We start from the raw sequence: 27,369 nt of genomic DNA on the forward strand, positions 1-27,369 counted from the left end.
CTTTAACAATTTCATGCATGTTCTTTGTTTTTCTTTTTAGACAGGCTCTCACTCTGTTGTCCAGGTTGGAGTGTAGTGGCACGATCACAGCTCACTGCAGCTTCAACCTCCACAGCCTCAGGTGATCCTCCCACCTCAGCCTCCTGAGTAGCTAGAAGCACAGGAGCACACCACCACGCCCAGCTAATTTTTGTATTTTTTGAAGAGACAGGGTTTCGCCATGTTGCCCAGGGTGGTTGCAAACTTCTGAGCTCAAGTGATCCTCCACCTCAGCCTCCCAAAGTGCTGGGATTACAGGTGTGAGCTGGCCTCATGCATATTTACTGTGACTTTTGAGAAAAGGATATAAGTAGCTGCTATAAATAAAACTAGTCTTACGCCAGGGGCAGCGGCTCATGCCTAACACTTTGGGAGGTCAAGGCGGGTGGATCGCTTGAGCTCAGGAAATCAAGACCAGCCTGGGAAAAAATGGCAAAACCAAGTCTTTACCAAAAATACAAAAAATTAGCCGGGCATGGTGGTCCATGACTGTGGTCCCAGCTACTAGAGAGGCTGAGGTGGGAGGACTGCTTGAGCCCAGGAGGTGGAGGCTGCAGTTAGCCGTGATCACACCACTGCATTCAAGCCTGGGTGACAGAGCAACACTGTCTCTAAATAAATAAATAAATAAAATTAGTCTTGTGTTTATTCTCTGTAACAGTAGTAGTCACTGTAAAAACAAGCCTAGAACCTAAATAAATAAACCAATCAACATAAAATGATGTGGCTAAAGAAGCCCCCAACATTCAGTTACTTGCATTGAATTAGAGATGTTGCTCAGGTTCCCCTAAAACCCAACCAGCCTTTTTGGGGGGAAATGCGAGGAGAGTAGGAGAAGGAAGAGACAATGTTCCTAATAGAGAATAAAACGGCATGCAATATAATTATAAAATATATAAATATAAAAATACCCATTTTAAGCTACACAAAAGAAAATTACATCCATTTCAGAAACTGAAGACTAAGAATGAATATTTTGTTCATTAAACATGTATTTCCTCACTCAAGATTTGATCATGACTAAAACAACCTCTTATTAACTCAACCCTAACTGGAAATTAAAAATTCATTTCCTTTTAAATATTCTCTAATTTAAAAAAAAGTTGGCAGCCGGGTGCAGTGGCTTACGTCTGCCATCCCAACACTTTGGGAGACCAGGGTGGGAAGTCTGCTTGAGGTCAGAAGTTTGAGACCAGCCTGGGCAACTTAGAAAGACCCCATCTCTACAAAAAGTTTTTAAAAATTAGCATGGCATGTACCCCTGTGGTCCTAGCTACTTGGGAGGCTGAGGTGGAAGGACTGCTTGAGCCCCGAAGTTTGAGGTTACAGTGAACTATGATTACATCACTGTACTCCATCTAGGCAACAGAATGAGACTCTATGTCTGTTTTTTAAAAAAAGAAAAATGGTTGGCTCTCCAATTGGCCCTGATTAATCAGTACTCAGGGTGAATACTAAAATATCCTACTTCAACAGGCATGCCCAGGAAATATTTTAAATACGAAGAACTATGATTTATTGAGATATTATGCTAAATGACTGCAAGTGTGTGGGTACTTGTGCACACTAAATGTATCTCATTATCCTTGTAATAACCCCATGAGGTATTTTATTTTTTTCACGGTGCCAAGAAAAAGTAGAACTCTATGAGGTATTTTAATTTAAAATCATCCCCATTAAAAAAAAGATACTGGCCAGGCACGGTGGCTCACACCTGTAATCTCAGCACTCTGGGAGGCCAAGGAGGGCAGACCACGAAGTCAGGAGATCAAGACCATCCTAGCCAACATGGTGAAACCCGTCTCTACTAAAAATACAAAAAAATTACCTGGGCGTGATGGTGTGCGCCTGTAGTCCCAGCGAGTCGGGAGGCTGAGGCAGGAGAACTGCTTAAACCCAGGAGGCAGAGGTTGCAGTGAGCCGAGATTGCGCCACTGCACCCCAGCCTGGCGACAGAGCAAGACTCCATCTCAAAAAAAAAAAAAGATACTGAGAGGCCAACTTGCTCTGGGTCAGAGGGACCAGCGCTGTGATTCCATGCTGGGCATCTGACTCTGAGGCCCATATTTATCACCACGCCCCATGGTCTCCTCTGTTTCTTTAGCTTTATTTATTTTTTATTTTTATATATATTTTTGAAACATGGTCTCACTCTGTCGTCCAGGCTGGAGTGCAGTGGTGCAATCATGACTCAGTGCAGCCTCAACCTTCATGGCTCAAGGGATCCTCCCACCTTAGCCTCTCAAGTAGCTGAGACTACAGGTGCACGACACCATGCCCAGCTGATTTTTTAATTTTCTGTAGAGATAGGGTTTTGCCATGTTGCCCAGGCTGGTCTTGAACTCTAGGGCTCAAGCGATCCTCCTGCCTCAGCCTCCCAAAGTGCTGGGATTACAGGTGTGAGCCACCACATCCAGCCTCTCTAGCTTTAAATATCCAATGCATTCTATTATTTTTTCATTTGCCATTGTCTGTGGCAGAAAATATATGAATGATCTAGCAAAAGAATTTTGATGGAGTAATCAGCAAGGCAACACTTGCTGATGGACAACGGCAACAGACAGAAAGGGGGGAAGAGAGTGACAAGAACCTTGTCCTAAGATTAAAGACCTTTGAAGACCAAAGTCCCTGCATATGGTCACTAAGGTCAGCATTTACCCTTTTTTTTTTTTTTTTTTTAATTTTTCAGACAGAGTCTCACTCTGTTGCCCAGGCTGGAGTACAATGGTGTGATCTTGGCTCACTGCAACCTCCGCCTCACGGGTTCAAGTGATTCTCCTGCCTCAGCCTCCCGAGTAGCTGGGAATACAGGTGCCCGCCACCACACCCAGTTAATTTTTGTATTTTTAGTAGAGACGGGGGCTTTCACCAGCTTGGCCAGGCTGGTCTCGAACTCCTGACCTCAGGTGATCCACCTGCCTTGGACTCCCAAAGTGCTGGGATTACAGGCATAAGCCACCATGCCCAGCCCACATTTAACCTTTTATTCAGAAAAATATACACAGAGCAGATGAAAATGCATTTCCATGCGGTCTAAAGGAAAACTATTTAGTCTAGAAATGAGAAGACTTTACATAGCCCTGGCTCCTACAAAACTCCTCTCCTAACCCTCTCAAGCTTCCTGGAGAAGTATAGCCAACAAAAGAGAGGAAGACTACTTACCCAAGAGAGGAGTGCGGCCCCCCGGGTGGCGTGAAGCGTCATCTTGGTGATACCAGACAGTCACTCCAATGTGCCTGGAACCCAAGAGAGGAAGAAAAGCAGTTAATCATATCAGATATCCATGATCAAGAAATAAAGGCGAAATGGTTCCATTTGCCAACTCTCAACACTGAAATCGCTCGTCACTGAATCCACCAAGACACCATGGGAATTTTTAGAAAGCTGGAGTACACATGAAAATTACTATAGAGCTTATATCAGAGACGACAGGAAAGAATTGTGCATTTAACTCAATGTCTACCCCATGTAATTTTTCAGTTCCACAGAAAATACAACATTCAAAGTTGGTCTTCAACCCTACTCTTTGGGACATGATGCCCTTAAATATGGAACAAACATGGTTTTCAGGCAGACCTGGGTCTGGATGCTGATTTAATGTGACCAGGGTCACAGGACCTTAGACAAGCAACATCACCTCTTTTAGTCTTTTTCTTTATCTGCAAAATGGGATCCACATACACCTCTCTGGGTTATTGTGATGCTTAAAGATAAAGCAAATAGGACGGTGCTTGGCACATGGTAGGTTGTCAATAAATAATTACTGTTCTTAAGCAAAAATGCTGATTTCCAGCTCTTTCTACAGGTACCCAAATTCTACCTAACAATACCCAAGTCCTTGGGGAAACTGTTCTAGTTTCTGGATTTTTATATCTTCCACAGAAATGTTTCACAAACATGGTTCAAATGGGGGATTGAGTATATCCAAACGTAGGTCTCTGGATGAGGTCAAGTCCAATTCTGGAGGAGATCCCATGGAATATTTAATGAAAATTAGGTGCCTGTCCTGGTGTTCTCATCCCCAATTGCCTTTCCCATTGAGATTCTGCCACCTGCCTGCCAACCTACCCAAGAGACCACAGGCCAGATAACTAAATATTCACCAACACCTCCTAGCAGCCCTTACAATTTTCACTAATCTCCAGGGGCACAGTGAGCCCTGTCCCACATCTCCTGCCACACGTGCTCAGTCTGTAACTACTCTAGAAGGAGGAACAAGAGTGGTAAGAGCCACATCGCCTATAAGTCTCCCCATACATTAGCATCTCCAGAGTGTGGGCTCTGCAGAACCAGACTACTGTATGCAAGTTGGGGATCAAGAAAGACACCATTCTTGCCCACAAGGTGCTCACTGTCTAGTAAGGGAAAGAGATACAAAAATCTGAAAATTCATTCCCCATTATCTCTTGGTCCTTCCTATCCAAGTATACTCTGTTTATCAGCCAACCGAAAGGTATTTTCTTAGTCCCTAAATATGATCATCCTCGCTGGGAGTGGTGGCTTACGCCTGTAATCCCAGCACTTTGAGAGGCCAAGGCAGGTGGATCACAAGGTCAGCAGATTGAGACCATCCTGGCTAAAACGGTGAAACCCCGTCTCTACTAAAAATACAAAAAAATTAGTCAGGCGTGGTGGCGGGCGCCTGTAGTCCCAGCTACTCAGGAGGCTGAGGCAGGAGAATGGCGTGAACCTGGGAGGCGGAGCTTGCAGTGAACTGAGATTGTGCCACTGCACTCCAGCCTGGGTGACAGAGCGAGACTCCATCTCAAAACAACAACAACAACAAAATATATATATACACACACACACATATATATATATGTGTGATCATCCTGTGCTAGAAGCTACACAGAAAATGAGACAATGACATGGTCCTTGCCTTTGAGGGGCTTACAGCAGGGGAGGGAGTAAAATTAAACATACATGAAGCACTAATAGAAGAAAATAATTAAATGCTAAATATAACTAAATGCTAATTACAATTAAGTGCTTCCTGACCCTGCATAATCCAACATGATTCCACATGTCATGCCAGCATCAGTCTTGGAAATGAGCCAATTCACCTGGGCTTTGGCAAGGGCAAATGAAATGGTTAAGAGAGCTCTCATGAGGGCAAAGAAGCTAAGGGGCTTATGTTCCTCAGTCTTGGATGATTATCATCAAGTATGCTCTATCCATGGGCAAGATTGTATAGCCCTTGAGGACAGGCATGGATGGATGCAGATAGCCCCAAGTACTGCACTGCAATAAGGCTTTTCTGTGGTTGACAAAACTAAAGCTTGAGGGACCACACTTGGCTCTGTGGTGGGGCGGCAACAGCCAGACACTCAACTGGGGCTTCTTTAAAAAAAGGCCTCTGAGCTATTAAATCACAAGGAATGAGGCTGAGATCACCTCTTCCCCATCCTCACTGCTGCTTATCGACTTGCAGTCTTTTTGATGAGGCCCAACACTTCAGTCAGAAATTTTATTTGCAACTGTAGGCAGATCTTGCCGCCTTTGAAAGATTCACAGCTGTGCTACTAAAAATGTCCTGAGGTTTAACCAACCTCTTCATCTCAGAGGCAAAACATACAACCCTGAGGTCCTCCCAGGAGAGCCTGTCTAAAACTAGTTCCACTGCTCAAGAAAATGAGTATCAAGGCTAATATTCTTTTCTGTGTTCCCCAGGCACAGAAATACGAGGAACCCAATATTCACCACTAGGAACTCCTGAAGGACCTTGTCTGCTCTTCAGGTCTAAGCCTGTAAAGAGGTACTTTCTTAGAGCTAGAATATCAGGGTGAGAGGCTTCAGGAGAGCCCCAGCCATTCCCTTTTCTCTGGGTAAGGAATGACTGAAGCCAGGAGCACAGCTAAGTCTTCTACATTGGGACTATAGCTTTAAGCAGACTTTGGCTGGGAACCCAAGGGCTCCCAGTCAGAGTACCATCCTCCCCACCCTCCCTCTGAAATCTGAGGCAGGCCCCACCCAGTACACTGGGTGATGCTGATGGAAAAACAGATCCTTGCAATGGTAGCCTGGAACCATTTCACAGAAGGATCTGCTGAGATCCACCCCAGCTGGATCAGGCACCCCCGCAACCCTCACTCAATAAACAAAGAAACAAAAGGCCAGGCCCTCTGAGGGCACCTTTGGAGTTCCCATCTACCTGATTCTCTGAGAAAGAAATTCCCCCAGAATCTAAAACAGAGGCCTCACTGAGCTGGTAAGGCACCCTCTCTTTTCCCTGGTCTCAAGAAGTAACCAAGGACACAGAAGCAGTTACGTTATAAACTTAAGGCCCTGCATCCTTTTTACATTTCCCAAACTGAGACAAGGCAGCTCCCCGGCATCGGGACCAATTCCCACCTTTATAGTAACTCCTCTGTTTCCAGAAAATAAGTATCAAGATAAGGAAAGTGACACTAAAGAGACAGGCAGCCACTTTGCTTGTACCCTCTCTGGACCTTAAAGAGTTAAAGTCTAGCCATTATTTCCTACCAGGGCTGAAGCTAATATAAACCACCTGCTCAGACGCAAGAAGCGGGACCAGAGGGTCAAGTTGCTGAGCTCTGGAGTCTGTTCTGAAAAAGCTTCAGTTTTAAGTACAGAACAAGTGATAGGCCAAAGGCCAGAGGGTCTGAGCTGCAGCAGTACTGCTCTCCTTACCCCGGCCCTGGCCTGGGTGCCAGCTTCTTTAAGACTGCCTCTTAGCCACTTATTGCCCATCAAGGGAACACCAGCCCTACCTCAAGATAACACCAAAGTGACCTTTGGTCCCAGAGAGTTGTTAAACTACACGTATCTGTCAGCTCATGGGCCCTTGCTTCTGCTGAACCCTCATTCTCTTAGTGCTAACTCCCACTCCCAGAATTTCAGGGCCCAAAGCCCACACAAGCTCCCACCTCAAAGGGTCCTTCCCAGAACCCCACCCCCTTCTCCACCTGATAGTTCCAAAGGACTACAGCCTCACAGCTCACAAAGGAAATGGCTGCCCCATCTGTGCGCCAGTGCTCACTTGCAAAATTTACTACCACTTACCCTGAGACCCTGCCTGCCTGTAGCCTAAGAATTCCATGCTCTGTACCCCTTTCTTAGAAAGATACCCATCTGAGAGACACTCACATCCAAAGAGTGAAAATCCTGATCTTGGGGCTCCTCCTCCTCCTCCAGCTCTGGGACGGATAGGTCAGGAGGCACATGCAAGCAAACACTCAGACTTCACCTGGCAGGTTACCCCAGAGGGGCCAAGCCACCTTGCCCTAGGCTAACAAGCTATAAAAACAGCATAGGAAATACGCTAGTACATCCCCTGCCTCTGAGAAGATAAAAGGCAAAAGGACCAGTGGCTCCAAGAGACGCCATACAGAGAAAAACAATCTTTTTCAATTCCTGGGGAGTACTGGGTAGACCGTCTGGTTCAAGTCCAAAGAGTTTCCTGAGGTCAGGGGCAAACCAGTTTGGTCCTTCTAAAGGGACTAGCTTGGGCTCAGGCCTCCTCCTCTTAACAGACCACCCCATCTTTGTAGCCTAGAGTTTGGCACAGAACCCCAAGGCCCTGGAGAGGAACAACAGAGGGATTGCAGGGGAAACCAAGATTCTCTGATTTCTTCAAAAGTGGCTTACTGATGTCTGCCCCTTCTCCCCACGCTCTGGAGGGTCCAGATCAGGATGATGGCAAAAGAGCTGCAATCAGGAACTAGACCCGCAACCAGGCTCGCAGCCATGTATTGTACAGAGGCGCGTACATACACACTTACACACACACACACACTCACCTGGGCCCCCACCACTATATTCACACACCCTGGTCCCTACTAGCTGACAAAATGAACCCTTTTTTTACTGCCCACCACCGCGCACACACCCAGGGCCTCACACACCCAGGGCCTCACGCAGAAATGGTGAAGCCCTCTCATGAGCTGCCTCTACAGCTCAACGGGCAGGCGCACACGCTTTCCTTCTCTGAACAAAAACATGCTGACATCTACGCAAGGGGGGAAAGAAAGCAACCCTTTGCTCTGAAAGGCGCCAGCTCCCGGATGTTGGCAAGCTCTACTCCACAGCGCCTGTTTCTGAGTATGTTTACTTGCTCTCCCTCTTCTCTCCCTCCCCTTTAAGGATGGCGCAGGAAAGGGAGGTGAGGGGGGAGAATCCACCCCACTCCCTCTTCCATGTTTGAACAAAAACCCAGAGAAAGAGTGAGAAAGAAAAAGTCTCGGTGCAGGGGGGCCTTACCAGACTCCTAAAGCCAAACGCATCTACAGGTTTTAATCCGCCATTAGCATTTAAATCTTGAAAGGAGAGGAGGAAGGGGGGGCCAGTGGAAAGTAACCCCACACACAAAAGAAAAGTTGTTGGTTTTCTTCTCAGTCTGCCTGGCAGGAGCGATCTTCCTGGCTGACAGCCAGAAGTGCGTCACAGCCAGGAGTCTGCTTTCTTTAAAGGCACAGCAAGCTTCCCTGATCTGGGAGCGACAGCAAGCAGGGGACTCTCAGTGGGGGTGGGGCCCAGAGGGAGGGGGTGCACTGGAGAGGAGGGGCTGCAAAGGGGAAGGCTGGAGGCTTGGTCCACAAACAAGAAAAGCAGGACGAATGGGGGTGGCGGATTGCGGGTGAAGGCACAAGCAGGCAGGCAAAATTACAGAACTCCAACAGCAGCAAGAGTCAAGGCAAACTGTGGCATAAACACACAAAACACATCTCACAGTGGCCTGCCTGACAAACCTGGGATCAACCGGACACTCCCCCTTCGCTCTGTTTTCCACCCAGAGTTTAAGGCAGCAGTAATAATCTGTCCATCTCTCTGGACAGCAATGGAAGGGTAGGACAAGGGCTGTCCTGATAATTAGATCAGCCCCTGCCTGGCGGACCGCAGGGCAGGGAGGAAGACCCGGGAACAGAGGCTTTGAAGAACAAGCAACATGCAGGCCCTTTGATCGGGGGCAGCTTCCTACCGGCCCCAGGGCAGGCTGTGTCTTTAAGCACAACCACACCGCTCACACACAAAGCACCCTGCCACCTTCCATGGGCACCGCCTGCCCTGCTCTGGGACACGGCCACCCCCTAAGTCCATTCCCCGAGGGAATCTCTCCAGCCCATACCTTCTGCGTGGCAAGGCCAGGATGCCGCGCTGTGCCCGCTCCTCCCCCTCCGCCACCCAAACAAGAAGCCCAGGCAGATTCTGGCCCTGGAGTACAGGCCTGCGCTGTCCTGTGCTGCGTGCTATTGTCGGCTGTGGAATGGCCGCCAAAATCCCAGCTGTGCTGCCAGAACCTAATCCCCTGTTCCGCTGAGCATTTGTGGGGAGGGGCTGAGGGGCCAAGGCACGAGACCGAGTACTCTAGGCACTGGCTGCAGCCCTTAACAGACGCAGGCACCGGGACTTGTAGGCTCTGCTTCTCCTACATGGCTGAAAACAAAAGATGTCTGACTCTTAGAAAACAAAACCACAGCATTTCCCACTACATAGCGACCATCACCAAGGTTGAAAGGGAAGCCCACCAGATGGTCAACAGACACCGCCTAATCTTATGCCACAAACATTTATTGAGCACCTACTATGTGTAAGGCACTCCTATAGGAAACTGTAGGAAGTATACAAAGATGAATTAATTAAGCCCCAGCATCTGCACTGAGGTAGGTTGTAATTCCACAGGAGATATGAAATGTGACTTGAAGATTAATTTCAAACTGGTGTACTACTTTCCATAAAAGCTGTAAAGAAAAATTCTAACCAGTTTAGAGTAGGGAAGGATTACGAAAATGAAGTGCCATTTTAATTTGGACCTTGAAACACACAGGTAGCATTTCCCCAGATGGAAACAGAGAGGTGTGGGGAGGAAGAAGAAGCAGAGAGGAGGCATGGAAGCAGTAGGAGAAAAGGCTTGAAGAGTGAGGTGGGGTCAGAGAGCTAGGAGGATCTTGAACCTCAAACCAAGGAATCAAATATTTGTAAGTTTATTTGTTTGTTATTAACACAGAGCTGTGGTATGACAAAAACGGTGCCCCAAGTTTATTATGATATATACCTGAATGAGACTAGCAGCAATGAGGTGAGTCAGGAGGCTGCAGTCAGGAGACAGGTAATGAGGGCACACAAGAGGGTAAGAAAGAATGGAAAGGGGGCATGGCACGACGGCTCACACCTGTAATCCCAGCACTTTGGGTGGATCACTGGAGTCCGAGAGTTTGAGACCAGCGCGGGCAACATAGGGAGATCCCATCTCTACAAAAAATTTCATGAATAAAAAATTAGCCGGGTGTGGTGGCCCGCACCTATAGTTCCAGCTACTCGGGAGGCTGAGGTGGGAGGATCACTTGAACCCAGGTGGAAGCTACAGTGAGAGACATTGTGGAGACAGGGTAAAGAACGGACAGGAGGCAGAGAGAGGAACTGTACAGGGGAGAAAAGTATGAGGGATGATATGAAGAATTAAACTGAGGAGATGACAGGATGTCAGAAGAAGAGAGAAAATAGAGTATAATAAGTAGTAGCTGGTGGGTCACAGTGGCTCATGCCTGTAATCCCAGCACTTTGAGAGGCCAGCCTGGGCAACATGGCGAAACCCTGTTTCTACCAAAAAATACAAACCACCACACAAAAACACAAAAACAAAAAATTAGCCAAGTGGAGTTCTTTTTTTTCTTTCTTTTTTTTTTTTTTTTAAGAGGCAGGGTCTCACTCTGTCACCCAGGCTGAAATGCAGTGGCAAGATCATAGCTCACTGTAACCTCAAACTTCTGGGATCAAGTGATCCACCTGCCTCAGCGTCCCAAGTAGTGGGAGTACAGGTGTGTGCCACCATGCCTGGCTAATTTTTTTTTTTTTTTCTGTAGAGACAGGGTCTCACTATGTTGCCTAGGCACAGCATTATTATAAATTCTTCTCTAAAAATTCTATGCTTCTCCCAAAGCCCTGGGATTATAGGCATGAACCACCACACCTGGCCCAGAGTTGTCTTTGTCTTTTTCTACTAGGAGGTATACTATAGAGGTCACAATCATTGGCTACAGTTTATAACATATAGGCTAAAATGTTTTACACATAAGACAACCAGTAAAACGTCATGATTTACAAACAAATTAGTGTCTTTTTTAGTGTCAAAGCCCCAGCTACTCAGGAGGCTAAGATGGGAGAATTGCTTGAACGCGGAATGAGCAGAGATCATGCCACTGCACTCCAGCCTGGGTGCCAGAGTAAGACTCTGTCTCAATAAATACATAAATGGACAGATAGATAGACAGAAAGACATATAGTAGCTAATGCTTACTGAGTGCATACTGTGTACCTGACACTATTCTACTGACCTAACATGTACGAACTCATTAATCTTAAAAACTCCCTTATGAAGTAGGTACCTTTATCACCCAACCTTAGAGAGGAGGAAATTGAGCTACGAGACTAAATAATTTGCCAAGATCACACAGCAAGTAAATGGTAGAAGTCTCTACCACATGCTGCTAACTATTTGATGTTGGCAAGAAACTTCTGAGCTTTAGTACCCCTATTTGTAAAATAAGAATAAAGACACCCGTTATAAAAAAGTGATGAAAATTAATGAAAATTAATTCAATAACACCTATAAGGTGTCCAACACACTGGCTAGCATGTAAGGCATGGATGGGTGCTTCCTCCAGACTAATTCCTGTTTGGCATTTTGGTCCCTTGTCACCAAGGTGTCCAAACAGAAGTTGGCTCACCAATTGTCTGGGAAGCCAGAGAGGGTATTCTGCCTGGAGCAGGAGGCTGGATCCTCTGTCTGTCTGCCTTCTTCCCATCAATCTGCCTCTCTAGGTTTTACTTTAGGGTTCAGCTCAAGTATTTAATATATTTGATTTAATATTCCTAACTCCTCAAATATTTAACAGTTAACAGGGGTTACCTTGGGGGAGGAGTTAGATTGTAGGGAACATTCACTTGGGGACTTTCTATGCTGTATTTTTTTTTTTTTTTTTTTTGAGATGGAGTCTTGCCCTGTCACCCAGGCTGGAGTACAATGGCATGATCTTGGCTCAATGCAACCTCCATCTCCTGGGTTCAAACAATTCTCCTGCCACAGCCTACCAAGTAGCTGGGATTTATAGGCACCTGCCCCCATGCCCAGCTGACTTTTGTATTTTCAGTAGAGACAGGGTTTGACCATGTTGGCCAGGCTGGTCTCGAACTCCTGACCTTGTGATCTGCCCACCTCAGGCTCCCAAAGTGCTGGATTACAGGTGTGAGCCACCATGCCCGGCCTTGCATTTATTTTTAATAATCTTATATTACACTGGTGGTAAGAAAAATGTAACTACCTCTTACTCTTGGCACTTATGTGTATATGCATGAAAGTCTTGTCTTCACATCTAGAATGGAAATTCCTCAAGGGCATAACCAGTTCTACCACTCTCTCTCTGTGATCCCCCATAACACCTAGCACACTAGCACTCCTTAAATCTGCTTCTCCAAACCACATCTGGATGTCAGGTTTACAAATTCAACTTTCTGGCCACCAGAGAATGACTGTGGTGGGCGGTTGGGATGAGATGGGGGTGGGGGTCAGACCAAGGATCATTGCTGTAGGCTCCCCATCACCCTGCTGCTTCTTCCAGGCCCTGTAGGCTATTCCCACTGTATGATTTGTAGTCTGTAGTTAGCAATCACTATTAGCAGGAAGAGAAGTTCTTATTCAAAGGAGCACCGTGAAAGCAAAAGCAAAGCAGATACCAAAACTTTTATAGAAAAGCAAAGTGGCAAACATAATTGTTTGGGGTTTTGTTTTTTGTTTTCTTGAGACAGAGTCTCACTCTGTCACCCTGGCTTGAGTGCAAGTGGCACAATCATGGCTCACTGCAGCCTCAGCCTCCTGGGCTCAAACAATCCTCCCACCTCGGCCTCTATAGTAGTTGGGACTACAGGTGCGTGCCACCACGCCTGAATAATTTTTGTATTTTTTTTGTAGAGACAAAGTTTCATCATGTTGCCCAGGCTGGTCTCAAACTCCTGGGCTCAAGTGATCTGTCTGCTTCAGCCTCCCAAAGTGCTAGGATTACAGGCATGAGGCATCCCAGGCCTGGCCAAACTTAAAGACTGGCATTATGAATGCTCCAGAAAATGTATAAGGCGAAAATAGGAGGGAGGCCTGCTAAAACTGTCCTGGCCACATATGGCAATGGGTCAGCCCTGAAGTTTCCTAGCCCAGATAGAACTGGCACTGTCTCAAAAAGTCTCCCCAGCCTGGCCCCTTGCTCTAAACTCAAGGCAACAGCTTCCAGCTGTGCAGCTTCTGAGAGGCTGAACCTTCCCCTGGAACCCCTCTGCAAAGCTGCCAAGTTTCTGGGCCAGCTCTTCAGGGCAGCCCAAGGAGCCTGGCCAGTTTCTCCAGCGTTTCCCTCCTCTTCCTCCCGCCTGTGGCAGCAGCAGAATTTCCACAGCTCCTCTCACAGCCTAGACAGGCAGCAGGCAGCCACATGGCTCCTGCCTGATTCTTACTGTCCCCAAAAGAGTGGGAAAGGAGTGGTAAAACCTTTCTAGAAAAAGAGAAGAAGGGTCAGGCATGGTGGCTTACGCCTGTAATCCCAGCACTTTGGGAGGCTGAGGCAGGCAGATCACCTGAGGTTGGGAATTTGAGACCAGCCCGACCAACATGGAGAAACCCCATCTCTACTAAAATTACAAAATTAGCTGGGTGTGGTGGTGCAAGCCTGTAATTCCAGCTACTCGGGAGGCTGAGGCAGGAGAATCGCTTGAACCTGGGAGGCGGAGGTTGTGGTGAGCCAAGATCGTGCCATTGCACTCTACCCTGGGCAACAAGGGTGAAACTCCATCTCAAAAAAAGAAAGAAAAAGAGAAGAAAAGAAAGGCGTTGGGGGTAGGGGAGGGAGAGGGAGAGGGAAAGAGAGAGACAGAGAGAGAAAGGAACGAAGGAAGGAAAAGAGAAGGGAAGGAAGGAAGGAAAGAAATTACTTTAAATTTGGTAGGGAGGGCTGGGCACAGTGGCTCACGCCTTAATCCCAGAACTTTGGGAGGTTGAAGTGGGCAGATTGCTTGAGCTCAAGAGTTCAAGACCAGACTTTCCAACGTGGCAAAATCCCATGTCTACTAAAAATACAAAAATTAGCTGAGTGTGGTGGCAGGAGCCTGTAATCTCAGCTACTTGGGAGGCTGAGGCAAGAATCACTTGAATCCAGCAGGAGGAGGTTGCAGTGAGCTGAGACTGTGCCACTGCACTTCAGTCTGGGTGACAGAGTAGGACTCCGTCACAAAAAAAGAAAAATAAATAATTTTAAATTAAAATAAATAAATTTCAGTAGAGTTCAGATAGAGGTTGAAGAAGGGTGGTGACTGGTTAGGAGCACAAAGGTTATTTCAAAGGGTCAGGTGATGCTCCTGCCTCAGTCTCCTGAGTAGCTGGGACTACAGGCATATGTCATTGCACCAGGATTTATATTATCATTTTTGAAAGTTTAAACAAAAAAAGACTGGAGCTGGGTGTGGTGGCTCGTGCCTGTAATCCCAGAACTTTGGGAGGCCAAGGTGGGAGGATAATTTGAGCTCAGGAGTTCAAATTCCTCAGGAGTTCAAGACCAGCCTGGGTAACATAGCGAGATCTCCGTCTCTACAAAAAATAAAAGAATTAGCCGGACATGCTGGTGTGCGCCTGTAGTCCTAGCTACTCAGGAGGCTGAGGTGGGAGGATTGCTTGAGTCCAGGAGTTTGAGGTTATAGTGAGCTATGATCATGCCACTGCACTCTAGCCTGGGCAATAGAGCAAGACATGTCTCAAAAAACAAAAACAAATAAATACTAGGAGAGTTCAAGTCCCCAATCATCCCCATGGGATGACTGTAACACAAATAATCAGCCTGGCACTCAAGGCCCTCCATGACCTGTAACTTCTAGAGTTCTAGCTTCTAGAGTCGTTATTGCCTTACCCAAACCCTCCACTCTGCCAGGCAGGTCTATAAAGTTACAGATTGTCAGCCAGGCGCGGCGGCTCACGCCTGTAATCCCGGCACTTTGGGAGGCTGAGGCAGGCGGATCACTTGAGGTCAGGAGATGGAGATCATCCTGGCTAACACGGTGAAAACTCGTCTCTACTAAAAATAGGCGTGATGGCAGACACCTGTAGTACCAGTTACTCAGGAGGCTGAGGCAGGAGAATGGCGTGAACCCAGGAGGCAGAGGTTGCAGTGAGCCGAGATTGAACCACTGCACTCCAACCTGGGCGGCAGAGCAAGACTCCGTCTCAAAAAAAAAAAAAAAAAAGTTACAGATTGTCCAGAGGATTAGACAAGATGACCGCAGGGGACACGCTCTGGATTAGCTACGAATTACAACAGTAACAGCAACAACAATGATAGACTTTATGATGCCAGGACATAAGTGACAGAGAAAAGACTAGAAGGCATTGTATTGGGCAGTTTTATTTTACTTTATTTTTTAAATAGAATTTAAAAAAAACATATGGAACTCTTCACAAATTTGCATGTCATCCTTGCACAGGGGCCATGCTCATCTCTGTATGGTTCCTATTTTATTTTGTTCCACTTTTAGTACACATGCTGCCGAAGCAAGCACTGGGTAGTTTTAAAAATGAGGAAATCTGAGGCTCTGAGGCTCAGGAATTAGGTGACTTACATGATTTAGTCATGTAAATAGTAAGTTGTCTACCTTGTCCCTATATTATCCTTTTTTTTTTTTTTTTTGAGATAGAGTCTCGCTCTGTCACCCAGGTTGGGGTGCAGTGGTGCGATCTCAGCTCACCGCAACCTCTGCCTCCCAGATTCATGTGATTTTTGTACCTCAGCCTCCCGAGTAGTTGGGATAATAGGCATGAACCACTGTACCCAGTTAGCCTATATTATTCTCTACAGCTGTTAAACAGACAATCATTGAGTGAATGAATAAAAGCTAGCACATTCTCAGCGAATCGAAGAAGCCGTGTGCTTTTCCTCATGAAAATCAACTTTTTTTATTTCTTGAGACAGAGTTTTGCTCTTGTCCCCACGCTAGAGTGCAATGGCACGATCTCAGCTCACTGCAACCTCCACCTCCCGGGTTCAAGCGATTCTTCTGCCTCAGCCTCCCAAATAGCTGGGATTACAGGCGCCCGCCAACACGCTGGGCTAATTTTTTGTATTTTTAGTAGAGATGGGGTTTCACCATGCTGGGCTTGAACTCCTAACCTCAGGTGATCCACCTGCCTGGGCCTCCCAAAGTGCTGGAATTACAGGAGTAAGGCACCGCACCAGGCCGAAAATCAACTTCTTAAAAAATAATCAAACACCTCCACTTTCAAAACTAATCACTAAAGAATTTTTTTCTGAGAATCCGAGAGCTTTACAAACATTAAAGAACCAAAACTCCTCTGAAAACAGCAAACACCAAGAAAAGCCTTCTACTAGAAGGGATGTTGGCAATATCTCAAGGGTGAGAGGGGGAGGCTGTAAGGAAACGCTGGTGCTAAAGGGAAGGACTGCTGTTTCAGGAGCCTGACCTTGAGCTTATTTACCATGGCCTCATTCTCCCTCTCCAGAGGATAGTGGCTGATTAATGAGGCAGTGTTGGTAAGCCTGAGGCTTCCTGGGGAGAAAAGCAGACGGCAAATCAAAACCCAGAGAGGATTCATTATAACATCCAACAGGCCCACTCAGTTCTCTTCCAAGAAGGCCTTTCTACAAAACAGTTAAGAACCTCTCCACCCTGTTTCACTGTCACAGAGGAGTAAAACGGCTCTGTCCCTACAGGCAACATATGAACATATCTAGCACGTTTGCTCACAAACACAGAATTAATTATAAAAAATGCGAAAGAACCTGAAACGGAGGGGGAATACTCTTACTGCAGACAGCCTCCATGATGGTAGAAAACACACCAGATCTGGTGTTGAAAGCCCCTGGAGGGGGGATGGGTCACTTACTAGCGATGTGGCTTAATGCAAGTCACAGAGGCAAATTACTGAGACCCAAGCTAGGGTCAGATCAGCTCTAAAGTACCCTTTCAGGGCCAGGCACAGTTGCTCATGCTTGTAATCCCAGCACTTTTGGAAGCCAAGATGGGAGGATCACTTGAGCCAAGGAATTTGAGACCAGTGTGGGCAACATAGTGAGACCCTGTCTCAAAAATATATATATATATATATATATATATATATATATATATTTGTGTGTGTGTAAATATATATGTGTGTGTGTGCGTGTATATATACATATATTTGCCTATCCATCTATCTATCTATAGATACATAGATAAGTAAATATATATCAAAAAATGAAAATTGGCTGGGCATGGTGGTGCGTGTCTGTAGTACTGGCAACTTGGGAGGTTAAGGTGGGAGGATCACTTGAGCCCAGGAGTTTGAGGTTACAGTGGGCTATGATCATGCCACTGCACTCTAGCCTGGGCAACAGAGTGAGACCCTGTCTCTAAAATAAATAAATAAATAAATAAAGTACCTTTCCACTTCCAAAAATTCCCATGATTCTTTCCACAGGATACCACTCTCAACAACAAATCTTGTAGTAGAACTCATCTCCTCAGAATCTGGTCAAAACATCACTAGTTAGGGTGTTCTTTCCAAAAAATAGCAAATCTCCTAGAAACAGGCACATTGTGTGTTACCCTATTAGGACCCATCCCCAAAGCAAGGCACATATGGGTGCTTCATTAATACTCTGTTGAAAGGAGGTCTTTGGAAACTGGTAGTACCAACTTAGCATGGCATACAATGAAAGGTGACTGGAGCCACACTTGAGGAACTACAAGGTAGCTTTTCATAAATAAAAGCCACAAAATGCAATTTATAACTACATCTGTCTAAACAGCCTAAAGAAAAGTAGCTTTCTATACCTAGGTCTTCACCTCTTCTCCTCCCCACTGCTCTACTTTATCATCCCTGTCCTACACAGTACTGAGACCCCTGTCTTTCTGTCCAGGTCCACTTTTCCTTTTTCCATACCAGAATGCCTTTAATCACTGATAGAAATGAACAAACACGAATATGAGTTCTAAACAGGAAGATAGATTGCCTCAAGAACCAAACTTGTCAATATGTTACTAATAAGTGAAATAAGAGGGAATGGTGCCTAACATGGGCAGATAAAATAAAACCCTAAAATACCTATTGTGCTAGGGATTTGAACACACTTCAGGATTTTTAAGGAAGGTTGTGTCTCACATCTCAATTAATCTTCCCAAAAGAACCCTAAGAGGCAAGGTTTATTCCAATTTTATAAATTAGGATCCTAAGGCTCAGTAAGAAGAAAATACCTGCCTCAAGGTCGACTGGTAAGGCTGCAGAGCAAGAACTCAAAGAGACGTCTTCTAAATCCAGTGTTCTCTCCAGCACATCTCCGCTACATCCTCTATCTTTCTCATCAGTATAGGTCTTTATGTATACAAAGCATTTCTGCATTCATTGTTCATACTGCTTCTGCCACGGCTCATGAAAAGGGCAATACAGGTATCTAAATGGCACCAGATCTATATCCACCTTTTTTTTTTTTTTTTTGAGACAGGGTCTTGCTCCGTCACCCAGGCTGGAGTGCAGTGGCACAATCATAGCTCGCTGCAACCTCAAACTTCTGGGCTCAAGTGATCCTCCACCTCAGCCTTATAAGTAGCTGCTGCTACAACAGGCATGCGCCACCATGTCTGGCTATTTTTAATTTTTAGTAGCAATGAAGTCTCACTATGTTGCCTAGGCTGGTCTCGAACACCTGGGCTCAAGGGATCCACCTGCATTGACCTCCCAAAGTGTTAGAATTAAAAGGTGTGAGCCACCGTGCAGGCCTATCCACACTTTTAAAGGTGCTAATAAATAACCTGATCACCATTACAGAAAATAAATCCTATGTATCTGGAATCACTGAGAAGTACAAAATTTCACACAAGCAATTTTCCTACTAACTGAAATTTATCCCTTTTAAGGCGAAGTTCTTTCTTTATATCAAAACATATTCTCCAAAATATGTAAGATATATTACTCTTAGAATTAATGAAATTTAATCAGGAATATTCGACTATAAACATGATATAAACATCCTTCATACTGTGCTAGGAATTCAAAGATTTTTTTTTTTTTTGAGACAGGGTCTCACTCTGTTGCCCAGGCTGGTATAGAGTGGTACAATCTTAGCTCACTGCAACCTCCGCCTCTCAGGCTCAAGTGATCCTCCCGACCTCAGCCTCCCAAGTAGCTGGGGCTACAGGCATGCGGGACCATGCCTGGCTACTTTTGTACTTTTTGTAGAGATGGGGTTTTGCCATGTTGCCCAAGCTGGTCTCAATCTCTAGAGCTCAAGCGATCAGCCCACCTTAGCCTCCCAAAGTGCTGGAATTACAGGTGTGAGCCACTGTGCCTGGCCCAAGGGCAAATCTTTAAACTTGAGTTTATAATCTTGTAGAGGAAGAGACACATCTGTAACCAAAATATGAGGCCAAAGAACATGGGCTTGGGGTGTGCTGAAAGGAAGGTAAGATAACACAAGCAAGGCTAGTGGGGGCCAACAACCCAGGGTGACTTACTGAAGAGAAGTGGGAGACGCTGAAGAGTCCTGGGCAGGAGAATGGTATACTACTTGTGCTTTTTGAAAAGATGACTCTAGCGCAACAGTGAGGCCAGAGGCAGAAAATGGATGTAGGTGGCAGCTGTAGAGGCAGACAGAAAACTGCACTGCCAGGGCAGGGGCAGTAGGAACTAAAACAGGTGGATCTGAAAGGCATTACAGAGGTAGAGACAATGCTCTTAGCATATAGGGGTGTGGGAAAGGTGGGGAGCTAAAGAAAACACTAAGATTCTTGCTTTCATGGAAAGACTTTAGCCGGGCGCGGTGGCTCACGCCTGTAATCCCAGCACTTTGGGAGGCCGAGACGGGCGGATCACCAGGTCAGGAGATCGAGACCATCCTGGCTAACATGGTGAAACCCCGTCTCTATTAAGAAATACAAAAAACTAGCCGGGTGAGGTGGCGGGCGCCTGTAGTCCCAGCTACTCGGGAGGCTGAGGCTGGAGAATGGCGTGAACCCGGGAGGCGGAGCTTGCAGTGAGCTCAGACCCGGCCACTGCACTCCAGCCTGGGCGACAGAGCGAGACTCCGTCTCAAACAAAAAAAAAAAAAAAAAAAAAAAAAGAAAGACTTTAGAATGGGAAAATAAGAGAAGGTACTGATTTAAAGGAGCTGTGAGGGACTAACTCAGGATGGGATGGAATGATGGGGAATGCTTTACATAGGAAGTGACATTTAAGCTAAATACTTAAAATATGAGCAGGATAAGTAGAGCTTCACCAAAAAGTAAAAAAGGAATATTCTAGGCAGAGAAAACAGCACGTGCAAAGACAGAGCATATTGCAGTTGAGCAATGGCATGCAGTTTTAGGGAGATGCATCAGATGATAAGAAGGGTAATAAGTAAGGCCAGGTGCAGTGGCTCACGCCTGTAATCCCAGCACTTTGGGAGGCCAAGGCGGGTGGATCATGAGGTCAGGAGATTGAGACCAACCTGGCCAACATGGTGAAACCCTGTCTCTACTAAAAATACAAAAACTAGCTGGGTGTGGTTGCGCGCCTGTAATCCCGGCTACTCAGGAGGCTGAGGCAGGAGAATCATTTGAACCTAGGAGGTGGAGACTGCAGTGAGCCGAGATCATGCCACTGCACTCCAGCCTGGTGACACAGCAAGACTCTGTCCCAAAAAAAAAAAAAAAAAAAGAATGGTAAGTAATACTAAATTGTGAGGCACTTGCCTCATGCTAAGAAATTGTAGGTGATGAGAAGACAATCAAGGTTTCTAAAGGAAGAACGTAAAGAGGAACAGCATGATCAGGGCTATGTTTCAGAAGGGAAACTGTATGAAGTACAGACTGGAATGGTAAGACACAAGAGGAAAGCAATAGAGCATAATGGCTAAGATTATGAGATCTGAACCAAAAGACAACCTAATACAAATTCTGGGTTTATAGCTTAATAGCTCTGCAACCTTGGGCAAGTTATTTACTCTCTCTGTGCCCTCATTTTCCCCAGCTGTAAAATGGGAATAATAATAGTACTTTATCAGGCACATGCCACCACGCCTGGCTATTTTTCTTTTATTTTTGTAGAGACAGGATCTTGCTATGTTGTCCAAGCTGATCTCGAACTCCTGAACTAAAGTGAAGCTACCACCTTGGCCTCCCAGAGCACTGGGATAACAGGTATGAGCCACTGTGCCCAGCCCATAGTTTCTAATTACACCTTTTTGTATTTTATTAGTTTATCTTTCTCTCACTGCCTTAAGTTCCATGAAATCACAAACTGTGTGCTCACCACTGAATTCTTAGAAATCAGTACAATGGCTGGCACAGCATGAGTGTCTTGATAAGTACTTCTCGAATAAATGAAAGATTCCAAACCATATATTTTAAATTAACTCTATTTAAAATGTAACCTTTATATAGAACCCCAGGACACACAGAAGAAGACAGTTTGAAGTAAGGGATATTTGGAGACTTGTTCCCTCTGCTTCTCCCTGGTTCTTGAGTCAGTTCTATAGTTCCGTAAAGCTTTACAGAATGCAGTGCAAAAACCATTGTTTCTTACAAACAAGTAATGTATGTCTGAAGTAAGGCAATGACCATAAAGACGCAACAGTAGCTTTGAAAACTATTTAAGATAGGCCCTGACAACCAATTACAGTAGGCCCTCTGTATCCATGGGTTCCGCATCTGTGGATTTAACCAACCTGAGACCAAAAACATTTTGGAGAAAAAAAAAGCATCTGTACTGAAGATGTATAAACTTTATTTTCTTGTTATTATTTTAAACAATACAATGTAACAACTATTTACATATTATTTACATTGCATTATATAAGTAACCCAGAGATGATTTAAACTATACGAAGGATGTGTGTAGGTTACATGCAAATATTATACTATTTTATGTAAGAGACCTGAGCATCCAAGGATTTTGGCATCTGTGGAAGTCCTGGAACCAATACTCCACAGATACTGAGGGACAACTGTATAAATGAAGAATGAGAAAAGGAAAATTCTTGAAGCACCTCTAAATTTCATAGCTTGAGTGAAAAATAAATGAATATGTGTGCCAAAAAGCAAGATAAGAATGTAAGAGTGGCTGGGCACGGTGGCTCACGTTTGAAATCCCAGCACTTTGGGAGGTCGAGGCAGGTGGATCACTTGAGGCCAGGAGTTCGAGACCAGCCTGGCCAACATGGTGAAACCCCATCTCCACTAAAAATACAAAAAAATTAGCCGGGCATGGTGGCAGGCACCTGCAATCCCAGCTACTTGAGAGGCTGAGGCAGAAGAATCGCTCAAACCCAGGAGACAAAGGTTGCAGTTAACCGAGATCACACGATTGCAATCCAGCCTGGGAAACAAGAGCAAAACTCCATCTCAACAAAAAAAAAAAAAAAAAAAGAAAAAAAGTAAGAGTAACAATAACAATCTCCATTCATCTGAGCATAGTATCACCCCTATCAAGCAAATACTAATACCCTCGACTTACAGAATAAATCTTTCACAATGTTAAGCAACCTGTCATGATCTTTATTAAAAAAGATCATGAGGCTAATAAGTAGCAGAATTAAGATTCAAACCCAAGTCTGTCCCACTCCAAGTCCAAAATCTAAACAGTCTTGCTATATTGGCAAGCAGTTTGAGGGTTAGGTCTTAGATGTGAGATATCTAATGGATGAACAGTTAGAAATAACCAGTAACTAATGAAAAATATGATTTGGGGTTAGAGATATGGATTTGGGTTCCATTTGGAACAGTGAATAAATTCAGAAGAGTGTCTATCAGAGGATCATACTTGCTTATAAGGCCTGTAAATGGGTGATGTACTCATTTGCGATTGAAGTTTGTTGATTTACCAAGGTCTCTGCCTTGAACAGATCTAGTGGGCCTCAGCATTAAGAGAGGAAGTGAAAAAAACTTCAGGAGAAATTTCAGATCTCTGGGGATTTCTGTTAGGACCTTTATATTATTTTTGTTTTGGGAGAATTTAACAGAAAGCCAGTGACACCAACGTCAACAAAAAAAATGAGACAGCAAAGGTGATAAAAAGAATACATTTGGGGATCATCATTTTCTCTCCTGCTTGAGATTCCACCGCTCTCAACAAAAATGACTATTATTTGTGTATGGCTCTTTACAACTAACAAAGTGTTTCCCGTTTACAAGATATTTCCTGTTTACCAATAATGTCACATGAACCTCACAACAGCTCTTTAAGGTGAGGGCATTATTATTTTCACTTTACCAAAGAGGAATGAAGTCCAGAAAAGTTAAGTTTACCTTGCCTAAGGTCATACAGCTAAAAAGCAACCGGGCCACGATGTAACCATGGTCTTCTGGCTCCTAATCTGGGGCTCTTTCCAGAAGACTCACCTGAGATAACATGAGCCACTCACTTATGAACCAAGAGTCATCATCCCTACGTATACTTTCACTGCATTTAAAAATAAAACAGTAGGGGGATAGTGACTGGGAAGGGGCGAATGATATGCTGGTAATGTTCTGTTTCTTGATGTAGGTGCTAGTAACACAGGTGTGTTCACCTTGTGGAAAGTCCTTGAGCTGTAAACTTTATGTACTTTTCTGTATATATGTCATACTGTAATTATTACATAACAGGCAAGCCAGGTACAGAGGCTTGCACTTGTAATCACGACGACTCAGGAGGCTGAGATGGGAGGATCACTTGAGCCAGGAGTTCAAGACCAGCTTGGGTGACAAAGCGAGACCCCATCTCTCAAAAAAAAAAAAAAAAGAAAAGGAAAGGAAAAAAAAAGAAAAAAATTGGTTGGGCACGGTGGCTTACACCTGTAATCTTAGCACTTTGAGAGGCCGAGGCAGACAGATCACCTGAGGCCAGGAGTTCAAGACCAGCCTGGTCAACACGGTAAAACCTCATCACTACTAAAAATACACACACACACACACACAATTAGCCAGGTGTGGCGGTACACGCCTATAATCCCAGCAACTCAATCGCTTGACACAAGCACAAGAATCGCTTGAACCTGGAAGGTGGAGGCTGCAGTGAGCTGAGATCATACCACTTCACTCCAGCCTGGGTGACACAGCGAGACTCTGTCTCAAGAAAAACAACAATAAATTAAAAAAAAATTAGCCAGGTATGGTGGCATGCCTGAAGTCTCAGCTACTCAGGAGGCTAACGCAGGAGGATCACTTGAGCTCAGGAGTTTGAGGCTTCAGTGAGCTACGATTGTGCCACTGTACCCCAGCCTGGGTGACACAACAAGATCCCATCTCTTTTTTTTTTTTTTTCTTTTGAGATGGAGTTTTACTCTTGTTGCCCAGGCTAGAGTGCAGTGGCGCGATCTTGGCTCATTGCAACCTCCGCCTTCCAGTTTCAAGTGATTCTCCTGCCTCAGCCTGCCGAGTAGCTGGGATTCCAGGTGTCCACCACCACACCCAGCTAATTTTGCATTTTTAGTAGAGACAGGGTTTCACCATGTTGGCCAGGCTGGTCTTGAACTCCTGACCTTGTGATCCACCTGCCTCGGCCTCCCAAAGTGCTGGGATTACTGGCATGAGCCATCGCGCCTAGGCAATATCCCATGTCTTTAAAAAAAAAAAAAAAAAAAAAAAAAAAAGGCAAGCAAAACAAAATCAAAACTGAGGAACACTAAGTTGAATGTGTCACATTTGTTACTCGATTTCTCAAATAGTAGCTACATATAGGACATCTACCAGTTATAAAAAGATGCACAAAATTCCTGCACACTCAAACAATATATCCACCCAATTGTCCCAATCCAGAATGTCTTAGTGATGTGAATGAATCTGACAGGATTGGAAGTAACAGAAGCCCAGGAAAGGACAAAGATTTTTGTTATGAAAACAAAAATGGCATTGAAAATGGAACTATCCTACATCATCAATGCTGAGATATCTCAATTTCAGAGTAACAAAAATGTGGGGAAAAAAATGGCCAGTGACAATTGAAAGACACTACCAATTGTAAAATACATCCCAATTTCAGTGTTAAAATATTAAAAAAGCAAAAAAACAAAAAAAGCATTTTAAAACAAAGGAAATATAATATTCTAATCTCAAAAGGTAGCTCAATTGTGGGATAACAGATTTGTGAAGCACATCTCCTTGTACAAGCTCTTTGTTTTAGAGATAAGGACACTAAAGCCTTCAAGTTATTAAATAACCTTACTAAATTAAAGCTCACACATCAGAAAGTTGGTAACTACAACTAGAAAGCTGGTTCCCTGAATGCTCGTTCTCTTGCCACTACCCAGATGCCTCCTTTAAATCCAAAAGAAGATTTACATATTAATTCCATACTAAAACTCTATTTTGACTTTTATATTTCTTTACTTCATTAACTCACTAAAAAATAATAAAAGTTAACCTTTAAAAATCATTTAATTGATTTTTGGGTGCGGTGGCTCCTATCTATAATCCCACCACTTTGGGAGGCTGAGGCAGGTGGATCCCTTGAGGTCAGGAGTTCCAGACCAGCCTGGCCAACATGGTGAAACCCCATCTCTACTAAAAATACAAAAATCAGTCGGGCACGGTGGCAGGTGCCTGTATTCCCAGCTACTTGGGAGGCTGAGGCATGAGAATTGCTTGAACCCGGGAGGTGGAGGTTGCAGTGAGCCAAGATCGCAACACTGCACTCCAGCCTGGGGAATAGAGCGAGACTCAGTTTCAAAAAAAAAAAAAAAAAAAATTGCGCTGGGCGTGGTGGCTCATGCCTGTAATCCCCGCACTTTGGGAGGCTGAGGCAGGTGGATCGCCTGAGGTCAGCAGTTCAAGACCAGCCTGGCCAACACAGTGAAATCCCGTCTCTATTAAAAATACAAAAAAATAAAAAATAAAAAAAAGCTAGGCATGGTGGCAGGTGCCTGTAATCCCAGCTACTAGGGAGGCTAAGGCAGAAGAATCGCTTGAACCTGGGAGGCGGAGGTTGCAGTGAGCCAAGATTGCGCCACTGCATTCCAGCCTGGGCAACAAGAACAAAACTCTGTCTCAAAAAAAATAATTAATTAATTAATTAATATGAAACGATGTTTAGAAAACTTCGTTTCTTGCTTACACAAGTTTGCTCTCCTTGTTCTTCAAAACCAGTGAAGCAATACAAAGTTAGATAAAAGATAAAATTAGTAATCTCCCAGCCCCTTTCCATTCCTCTCCAAGGCCTCCTACAAGATGAGAAATGGTTACATATTTTTGTGCCCCCAAAAAACATAAATACAAATATATTGGAAAGGGTTTTGTTGCTCTGTTTTTAGAAAACTAGGTTTAAACTTCACACATTGCTCTGCAACTTATCTCATCTAACAATTTATCAACATCTCCCCCCAAGCATCAATAACTAAAATCCTAACTCATACTTTTAAAAAGCTACATAGAAGTCCATATAAGGAATAACGTGTTCACATATTTTTCTATTGAGGGAATGGCTATTTTCAATGTTACCATTTCAAACAATGCTGTAATGAGTATCCTTGATATATTTCAAGTGAAAGAAAAAAACTATTTCTACACACATACTTTCCTTGTTGTCCCAAGGTTTTGATTACTCCTGGTCTTATCATCATCCCTACCTCCCTTGCTCAGAGAATCATCCTCAGGGTTCAGTGTGATGACAGAGAGCGAAGTAATTTGGAGAATGTTAAGATAAGACACGTGATAGTGACTGTTGGTAAACTGAAAATGGCCTGTCTTGGCTGCCTCTCCCAGTCACTTGCACATGCTATCCCCCTCCTCTCCTTACATGTGCTCCCTGTTCTGGTCCCAGCAGCTGCTTCCAATTCAATTGATGTGAAAAGAGTTGCCTACTTTGTCATACTCCTAACCCTGGCAAGTGCAGACAGGCCCAGGAGCTCTCCAAACAATTGGGAAGGAGAAAAAATACATTATCACTGTGAAATAATATAATACAGAGGTATCTAGAGTAAAATGTAAAACTCTCTCTTCATTAAGCCTCAATCCACATTTGCCAGTGGCACTCCCCAGCTCACAAGTGACCACTGTTAGAAGTCTGTTGTACAATCTTTCGGATTTTTCCTAAGCATGTACACCTACAGGTATATAGTCACATACAGGTATGTATGTTTGGTCCACATACCTGTAATCATACCATATGTTCTGCAACTTGCCCTTTTCACGTAAAAATTTCTTTGATATGTTTCCATACCAGCACATAATAGATTCCTCACATTTTTAAATAATTTTTTTTGAGACACAGTCTCACTCTGTCACCCAGGCTGGAGTGCAGTGGTGCCATCATGGCTCACTGCAACCTCGACCACCTGGGCTCAGGTGATCCTCCCACCTCAGCCTCCCGGTAGCTGGGATTACAGGTGTGCACCACCA

General features: G+C 44.7%; 1 protein-coding gene and 1 pseudogene across 4 annotated transcripts in view; both read right to left on the minus strand.

Annotated features, from left to right (window-relative positions):
• The window catches only part of NUMA1 (nuclear mitotic apparatus protein 1), an 81,191-nt gene that overhangs the window by 31,182 nt on the left and 22,640 nt on the right, over window positions 1–27,369 (minus strand). For 3 of the 4 annotated variants that reach the window (XM_025356902.1, XM_025356903.1, XM_025356900.1), the window contains one exon: window positions 3,202–3,275. In XM_025356902.1, coding sequence (XP_025212687.1) covers window positions 3,202–3,243 — 42 coding nt within the window. In that variant the 5' untranslated portion in view covers window positions 3,244–3,275. Of the gene's footprint in view, window positions 1–3,201; window positions 3,276–8,259; window positions 8,439–27,369 lie in introns of those variants that run through there. The other variant, XM_025356899.1, reaches the window with a different exon arrangement.
• Window positions 15,463–15,562, minus strand: LOC112607427 (annotated as a pseudogene).

Source organism: Theropithecus gelada, chromosome 14, assembly GCF_003255815.1.
Source record: "Theropithecus gelada isolate Dixy chromosome 14, Tgel_1.0, whole genome shotgun sequence".
Classification (NCBI taxonomy): domain Eukaryota; kingdom Metazoa; phylum Chordata; class Mammalia; order Primates; family Cercopithecidae; genus Theropithecus; species Theropithecus gelada.